This window comes from Schistosoma haematobium, chromosome 5 (genome assembly GCF_000699445.3).
Source record: "Schistosoma haematobium chromosome 5, whole genome shotgun sequence".
NCBI lineage: Eukaryota > Metazoa > Platyhelminthes > Trematoda > Strigeidida > Schistosomatidae > Schistosoma > Schistosoma haematobium.
In genome coordinates, this window is record NC_067200.1 from 2990908 (window position 1) to 3000746 (window position 9839).

Here is a 9839-nt window from a genome sequence, read left to right on the forward strand (position 1 = left end):
TTCCCCGTTATCCATCAGAAATCAATTTAAACAAAGTGTAGACATGAGAACCATTAACTTATACTACAAACAGGAACTTCCTGCAAAAATAACCTTACTAATGACCATTCATTTGTTACTCAGTGATAACAATACCAATCATTCGCGAATATGGAAAACAGAGAATAACAAAAACTGAGGAATGAAGTGGGAAGAAATAATTTTACACTCATACCCTATTATAAACTGAACTGTCTAATTGATTTGGCATAGCCATCCAATCACCAGAAAGTGTTTGTAATTGTTGAAAACGTAATCGTACAAATCGTGCAGACAAGAAATCCTGGATAAATAAAAGAAGTTAAAATTGAAAGAAAAAAACAAAGTGAGAATGATTTTAGGGGAATACAATTTCAAAAAGAAAAAAAACAAATTTCAGGAGCATGATAGTTTTGATAGCTGGTTAGATAATTTACTCATTTTTTTCAACGGGGTGGTGGGTAAACTGTAGCTCTATTGCTATGTGAAGTTAAACTATCTCATTGTTATAGTCATTTGTAATTATTTGTTACAAGAACCATCATTTGGATTATCTTCTGTTACGATCAAACAACGCCCAGGACAGGGTTGGATGGAGAATGCTGGTGAGCGGCCTATGCTCCTTCACGAGGAGTAACAGGCTTAAGTAAGTAAGTAAGTAAGTAAGTAAGTAAGTAACGATCAAACAACAAAATGAAAAATAGTAAACTTTAAAAGTTGTACAACTTGATGATCATTCAATAGTGAACAATTTCGTGTTTATCTAGTTCTTTACCGCTTAAGGAACTTTATCAATCGCGTTGCAATGTGGCTACTGGTTTGAATGACGTGATAACACGTGCACTATGTTGAGCTGTTGTGATGCTAAACGATTAGAGACAGTTAAAATGAAACCGTACTTGACCTAGGCTTCATGTGAATGGTCACTTGTCAGTAATATATACCTATAATTTTCAGGGTATCATATCCTCTTTGTGGAATTCAAACACGTAGTGACTTACATCAGTTACATTTTGTTGGGATAAAAGGATAAAAGAGGAAATATCAAGTTTACGTAGCTATTTTCTAGTGAAATAGTTGATGTTTTTTTATAATTATCTAAAAACTTGTTATTTATTATAATTTTATCATAATCATAAGTGTAAAATGTCTTAAGATCAGTCAAGTGTTCCACTATCTTCTACTAATTACAAACTGTTGTCATTTAACTATGAATTTGTTATTCAATTTTGTATCTATGTGCATCTAGTGAGACTGGTCAAATATTAGTTCATTCTGGTCTTATATATTTTACTTATCTAATGATAAAAAGTGTTTATTACTACTCATCTGAACTCCACCTGGAGTCCCTCTGGGGCTACTGCCGGTCCCAAGCCCGGATAAATGAGGAGGGTTGGGCATGCAGTTGGCGACCCCATCCCGTAGAAAACTAACTCGCTAAAAAAAACCGCTAACCAGAAAAAACTACTCATCTGACTTCGTGATATTGTTCTTAAAGGATAACAGTGATGGGAACTTGTATTGTTAACTGATTATATGACAAATACAGAAATAAAGTTTGAGAATTTATTACGAATGATGTGATCAAAACAAAAACACTTTCAAACTATGTATGTCTGATGATAATTATTATATATTACACAACATTATAAACTACGCTATAATTATTGATATTACGTATGAAAGTCTCTAATTCATAGAAATATTTGTTGAATTGTGTATAAAATATACAATCATAACCATGATTACTACGTAGTTATATAGCAGATTTTAAAATAATAAGTAATAATCAATTCATAAGTCAAACAACAAAATCATTCATCTATACTTACAATTAACTTTGATGATATAGGACTTTCAAGACCCGATTCAGTAGATATGGTACTTTCACGATCTAATGTTAAAGTTACAATAATTTCACCTGATTGTAATGCTTGAGGTTGACTGTAAAATGTTGTACAGTAAACCTTAAAAGATTAAAAAAAAACGTATAATTTATTTACTCATAGATTTTTTAACGATATTTCAGTTAGTCAGCTAATTAAAATCAATCTAAAACCTGGTAAGTATCTGGATCCATTCAAGATATCTTATTAAATGAACGTAAATAGATGACATGATCAGTACAAATACTAAAGGAGTAAAAACGGTAACGCCCCCAAATGCCCAAGGACTGCATCTCCTAAAGTTGCTCCACTGCCTTGTGAATTAGACCTTTAGGTCGAAGTCTCCGAGTGTGGCCTCCTAAGAAATCCACCTGATTCGGTCTGGGCACCTAGGCAGTATCACAGCCCACACACAAATCAAGTGACTTGTGTGAAGCATATGTATTTGGTGCCTCTTTGTACCAATATTTATGTGTTCAACTAAATAATGAAGAAAGAAAAGATAACAGTATCCAAGGTAGTAGAGAATATTATGCATAAACAATCGAATTTAAAATCAAAGTATCATGAAAGGCTGTGAGTGTATTATGAAAGTACTGAATGGCCGTTTCGTCATAGTATGAGACGCCTCAATAATGAGCATTCATGAGATTGAATTCACCAACCGAACTCAGGTTCTTCAGTCGTGCATCTGAAAGCTTAATCTCTAGACTACTGGGTCAGTATTCAATAGAAAATACACGTTTCTAATAATAACGAATGGCAAACTATTTCATTTAAATACGCTCTAATGAATGGAAACCAGCGGTATTTCGAAGTCACTTTTTATAACTCTTGTAAGAGATTTCTTTTGAAAAGGTGACAACTAAATAATGGATAAGAGATAAATGAACTTGACAGAAATCGAGATTAAACCTCCAAAGCTATATATTTTTCACTGACAGAAATCTAAGACTACATGATGTACACAAGATTTGGTAGATATTCCTTAAAGCTAATTTAAAACATGATTTGAGAATGTTAGCAAAACCATAAAACAGTCTATAAACACAATACTAACTTCATCATCACCCAAATGCCATGGTCTTGGTCCACTTGTAATAGTTAGTGGTCGATCAATTAACGGTTCGTATAACTTCTTACAGTCATATTCAGTTTTAGCGAAAAATACCCATGGATGATATACTTCACCATCTACTGAACGTTCTAGGATCCAATTGGCTGGCCGAGGACTATCACCCATACGTAGAAGAACATAGACTATTTGATATACCTTTAAAAATTCACAGAAAAAATGAGATTCAACTTTATACATCTGATAATATGCAATAAACTAATACTTCACAACCCTAACTTTGGATTTATCTAAAGTTTTCTTTGAATTAAGTATTCCGTATATACTATCTGGTTCTAGTCGATTATTGGATTAGTTATAGCATGATCACTAGGTTGAATGACTTGACATTATATAGCATTGTTCTTTAATTCTAGCCAAATAATGGTGTACTGGTAAAAACCTGAAAAGATATATTGTTTCAACAATGATGTTAATTCATACCATTAAGTAATCCAGTTAAGCTCAGATCATTGTGGTCACTACACTTAATGATCATCTTCACTGATAAAAGCCATTAATGAGGATGTTTAAATCAATCAGGAATTTCTAACTTCAATCGTTTAATACAACGGAACATATAATAGTATTCTCCTACACAGACTGATTGTTTTAATCAGGTGATTTTTATTCATGCATACAAAACAAAAATGTTGAAAGCTTATTGATGAGTAAACTTTTTAACTCTACTGATTCGAACTGAATTAGTGAACCTCTTGTTTATTTAAAACAGATTCCCAAAAAATGTAAATATTGTTTGAGCTCTAACCCGACTTTACTTATTACTTGGAGATTTTCAATACTAAAAACCCAAAATTTACAAAAACTTTAAACATTGAAGTTTAGCAAGTAATATTTTCTGTTCTTTCGTTAACCGTATTTCATAGTGAGTCTTTAATAGTCTTCAGTAAGCTAATATTTTATACTTAAGTATGTGTCAGAAATATCAACTGAATATTTAGGCAAAATTAGATGACCCAGGATTCTAAATTGTGGTCTAACGTTTATAAATTGTGTTTCAAATTAATTAACGACTGTTCTATTTAATGTATTACAGTAGTTTCAATGGTTAAGATCATAAGTCAGTTGAAGCTAGACCACAATAGAAAACCTGGAAGCACCGGACGGCCGTTTCGTCCTATTGTGGGACTCTTCCACAAAACCCATCTGATATTAGTCAACATATGCTCACTAGTGACTGGCTTCAAGAGGTATATCCTGGAGTTCTAGTGAGAAGTAGTAACCAGTGGAGTTCAACCAGGTCTGTTGTGAGGCAGTAACTCACTGAAGACAATCGCGGATGTGTCGCCCAATTTCGTGGATTAGTTGAAGTTAGACATTAATTTGATTTTATCTTGTAGCAGTTGGCTACCGGATATATATATATATATATATATATATATATATATATATATATATATATATATATATGGATAAATGATTATTTTCAGAATCTAAAGGAAGATTACTTCAGATAATTTATTCTATTCACAAATGCTTTACTGAACTTTTCAGCTGGCTGGCAATATATTATATATTCTCATTGTCTTAGAAAAGCCTTATTGACTGAAAAGTATATGGTGTGAGCATTTTAAATCTGCTCATATAGCCTGCTTACTGATAACTATTAGTAGTGTGTATCATACTAAATAAACAGAAAACCCTTCAATAAAACATTAGCACATACAAGAAACACATACCGTTTCTTAGAAAAATAATATTTGCCAAAAATGGGCTGAATATTTTTTCAAAATTTTCATCACAATTGAGCTGGATCTTAGTTTGAAAAACAATTTATAATGCACACAAATTCATGGTTTATCTGTTAGTGTATGAAATGGAAGCTGGAATGTTTTAGCCTTTTCACTCTTTCCTCCTTTCTTTACTTTCTTGTGTGACAAATAAAATGTTTGTTAAATTTCTCTACGAATTCGTCCATTTGTCGCTGATTGATGTAAACATGCTTGTAGGCATGATCACATAGAAGTAAACATTATTTTAATAATTCTGTTGACCGATTCAGAAATTAATAAACGTACAAATGTTTAGTTGGTTATATTTACTGACAATAACCTGTAATATAATTTTCACATCCATTACAATTGAGATTGTATATTGAAACAGAACTGAGAGAGAATGTGTGTGCTCACGCGAAAAATGAAGTGGTTTAATTTAATGATGATACTGAATGCTGGGAGATGACTTACAAAAACGTTTTAGTTTTTGTTTTATCTCAAATTTATTTCGCTAACTTAAACTAATACTATATTATGCTTTGCAAACAAATCTAAACTGATTAATCGACGCTGAAAAATAGTTCGGAGTATGAAATGTTAAATAGAAGTCGAAACGTAGAGCTGGTGAAAAACATTACTAACACGGATGGATGATTTTGATGAAGGTTCGTGTGTTGAGCTGGGTGAAGTTTAATTGCGTGTTTTACGATCGAGATCATGAAACGATCAGTGTTATGCTACCAGTAAATAACTGGAAGCGCTGAGCGGCTGTTTTGTTCTAGTACAAGAATCGTCGCCAGTGCACGCAGGATTCGAACTCAGGATCTTCAGTCTTGTTCGCCAACGCCGAACCTGTAAACCACTGAGTCGACACCCAACGGTGTATCTTTAAGTGCGCCCCTAGAAAACTCTATAAAAAACACATAGGATTGAGTCATTAAAATTTCACCTCATATGACTGACAGCTTCTTCGGTCGATGTAATCAAGATCAAAGTCAATCAAGCAAGCTATTGCTCATATGTGATGAAATCTAAACTACTCATTTCCATCTGTAACTTTTCTTGATGATGTTGTTTCTATGAGAAAGTGAATATTTTCTTCTTTTATTAACCATTGACCGCAATATTTAGGTCTATTAATTTTCCGCCAACTACTGAAATAGTATATATTATGATGGATAATAGCTTCTAAATGTCAGCAATTTTATTTCGAAATTGTTCTTAAACCATATACTTACCTGACGAAAGTCCATAGTGATTGTAACCGCATGGTATTGTAAACCTTGTGCCAAAGATGGGCTTTGCCACCACAAATTGGCCTCACCACTGAGAACGTATTCAATTGGATGCCGTAAATTAGGATCTCTATCATCACAATAACCACATTGCACCCATTGCCCACTTGGGTCACGATAAGACTTGGCTTCCTGGCTGTAAGTCAAAACTTCCCTTGGTGTTCGGTGTAGGCTTAAGCATTAAAATTATAAGACTTATTTATTAGCAAGCATGAAATCACTAGAAGCTATAAAATTTTTAACAGAAGATGTAATATCGCATGTGTTTTGCGAGCATAAACGTTGGTCACTTGGTGAACACTTATCCAATATTGTACGAATCCCAGTTTCATAACTGTGATTAAGCTGCTGAAGAAACATCCACCAGAATGATCTTCCTACAATTTAATAGTCTTCAACCGACTTAACTGGGAAATGTAATGTTCTACTAATTTCGAATAGGATACATGAATAAACTATCGACCTTTAGTTGTTTTGAGTGGTATTAGGCCTCCGACTGAAAATAAAAACCAAATAGTACTAGCACGTAAGTCATTTTGAGGCCCGTGTTAGGGAAATTTTCCCTTTTGCTTAAGAGATTAGTAATGAAAACTACTAAAAGCTTATTTTTACTCATAAACTGTTATCCACATCTACGTTTTGCATTCACAACTTGATGTAAAACTAATTAGAAAAGTTTGCTAAAACATAAAAAAGTAAAGTTACATCTTTCAAAAGGGTTCTATTCGGTAGCTATAAGCCAACTGCATTAAGACTGCATTAAGAACCTACTTAAGAAATAACACATGGATATCATGTTTAATATTAAAAAATTCCAAATAACCAGCCGCCAAGAATTTCTATCTGACATCATTACATATCATATTGAATCAGTTGTACAAAACCTGTCATCCAGTTCAAGAGTGATCAAGTTGAAGTCACCATATTTTCTGGCATTATACCCCATCCCGATCTGCACATGATAAACTTTTACAGTTGAAGCGTATGTTCAGTAACACAACACAGAGAGATAAGTGATGTCTTAAAACTTGCCGACTGGAATAAATACTTGTGGAAATGAACTTATGGGTACTGAGAAACATCTGTCAAATAATTATCCTCAAAAGTTAAAATTGCTTTGTGAACAGAATTTTAAACTTTTTTAAAACAACCTTGTCAGATTAACTGATAGTTACTTACAAATGCTAAAACATGGCAGTATGTTACTTAATTCTAAAAAAGTAGGGAAGACAAATTTATCAAGCAATTCAAGAAAGAAAACAGGTTTTATTTCACAAAATGATCTTACCGACCATCGTATGTGATAAAGCCATCAGCATGTTCAACAAGCCGGCAGAAATATTCTTTACGGTTTATACCACATGTGGCATTTGCTGTAATTATAGCGTTCTCTTCCAAAATCGAATCAGGATCCATATCCAGGAAATCTGCTTCATATGGATAACCTGTAAGCAACAAGTTATACAACATCGAGAAAGCTACCATCATATCTCTGCAAAATCGCTACATTTGCACCAAAAATAATAAGCAATAAGACTGATAAGGTCATTCTCATGATTTCTAGTCTTGCTGAAGGTACATCGTTAACAAAAAATGTTTTCAAAAAAACGCTTATTATATTAAATTATGTGTGATGTAGTAAAACGAAGATGTAGAGCGCTCAAGTTTCGGTTTTTGAAGGTTAAAAAATTGATTGCTTTAAATCAACTAGCCATTGATTTCCCATATCTATAAAATCCACTCCTTTGTTTTTGAGACTCAGTTTCTGTCCACTCGAGTAGAAACCTAATTAAGTGGAGAAAATAACGACATCTGTTTAACAAATTAGTGGGAAATATCATGCCGATCCCCTGTGAAAAACCATTTATTAGGTTTAAATGACCACAGAACCTTTTGATGGAAAATGGTTTGAATAATTCGCTCGTGTTCGCATGGTCAGTAGATTCAGATGAGTCTTCCACGTTAGCCTCTGCCAAAAATACAATGGAACAACACTGGACTCTAGATAGTTGATAATTAAATGAAATCTGATTTGCGATAATTCGTTCTGGTCGCTTAACCCTTTAGGAAAGATACAATTTTCTCATAACTAACTAATAAGGAAATGAAAATACTCCTCATAGTATCATGAGTAGCAGTAAATAAATCCTAAAATTCATTAGCTCTGTATGTTTTTGATATTCGATGTTGACCAAATTAGTTTTACTGAACTGATATAGCTGAAAGCGTCCGGTCATACGTACGCACAAGCCATCAGTGGGTACGCCGTACTCCACATCTCTTACAACCGCTAGCCAGCTTAGATTAGTCACTTCTCCATATATCGATATTTCATCACATATGAATTCGAACCCTTTCGCTTATGGCTTTTGATATGATTAGGTTGTCACATTTCAATTACAGAAGGTGTTACTGGTTAAGGTGTTGTCAAACTCCGAATACTTATGGTGTTTTTACATGTATTCACTTGTACTTAGCACCGACTTCAGAATCCATGAAAAGTCCGTTTTAGTGTCTTTCTTTGAAAAGGAGCAACCTTATTGAAACTAACTGCCCTGATATCGTTATATTAGAAATACGAGGTGACGCTTTCTCATTCTGGCAATACGTGGAATGTAATCAGTAAACAATAAAATAAAGTCTGAATATTGTGATTTGCCATTATGATCCTTTTACCATGATGAGACCAGCGAAATCCCTAGAAATTTTTGTCATCAGACCACAATTTCATGCAATGGAAAACCATAATCTCGTGACTAAGTGTACCCCGATGAAACTACTACATTCCGTCATATGGCCTTCAACAGTGATATGAAAAACTTTGACAGCTTTTATTGCCTATCAGCTAATTAGAGATATATGCTATTGATTTATCAGATCCACGCCGTGAGACAAGCACGGAAGATTCTAGGATTATTTCCACACCAGTATTATAAACTTGGCGCACATCACTAACCACTATCAAACGTCAAGATTACAGATTCCCTATCCATAAATGTGTGTAGCGAGCACTCAAAGAAGTAGGACGTTTCAAAAACAAAGACAGACGTCTCATTTTAAAAGTCATTTAACTCACTGAAACTATCGATAGTGTTCAACTAAACTCGGTCGCTAAGGGACACTCACTACTACCCTAAAAAGTCAAGAGAATCGCGCAATCGACTGCCTACTACCAGCGGTCTGCATCTACGGAGCCTGTTACACAACAACTGGTTAGGAATATAGTGATCTACTTTTATCGAGAGAACGCGATTGGTTTAATGGAAACAACTTTATAACCAATTGTACCAGTGATTGTTTTACTGTTCTTGTTTGTTTTATTGTGCTTAAGACTTTCTTCCAACCGTTACTAATAATGGTCAGCATTGTGCGTCACGATAATCGGTGTTCAGACATACGTAACATGCAGACCAACCATCTCAGTCGATGAAAATTCACAACCTCACTAACTGATTTACCGTCATTCCCTAATACACTGCATCTAACCTCACTATTACTTACCCCGTGATCCCAGCAGACGCCAGCAATATTTCTAAGGCATATGTGGTCAAATACTAGTAGCTTGTAGTGGCATTGGACCATAACCACACAATCTTCAAAGCTGAACACAAGACTACTCAGAAAATAGATATTCAATATTTAACCTGGGGAAATACCTAACGATGGAGAAGGCGCGAATAAGGGGTTGAAATTACTGGGGTTAATCCAGTGGCATGGCTCGGCCATGCAGGCGTGGTCTCTGCTGAATGTTACCTTATATCTTCTATTCATATTAAATATATTGTTCTTT

The 9839-nt window shown here is 34.1% G+C and overlaps 1 protein-coding gene across 1 annotated transcript in view; it reads right to left on the reverse strand.

Moving 5' to 3' along the window:
- The window catches only part of LAMA1_4 (Laminin subunit alpha-1), an 86764-nt gene extending 79086 nt beyond the window's left edge, over positions 1–7678 (reverse strand). Inside the window, exons 1-6 of the mRNA XM_051217297.1 lie at positions 7532–7678; positions 7338–7494; positions 5993–6221; positions 2965–3177; positions 1851–1985; positions 215–322 (exon numbers count right to left, since the gene is read on the reverse strand). Of these exons, the coding sequence (XP_051064680.1) occupies positions 215–322; positions 1851–1985; positions 2965–3177; positions 5993–6221; positions 7338–7494; positions 7532–7604 (915 nt within the window). The 5' untranslated portion in view covers positions 7605–7678. The remainder of the gene's footprint in view (positions 1–214; positions 323–1850; positions 1986–2964; positions 3178–5992; positions 6222–7337; positions 7495–7531) is intronic.
- Between the last annotated feature and the right edge of the window lie 2161 nt (positions 7679–9839).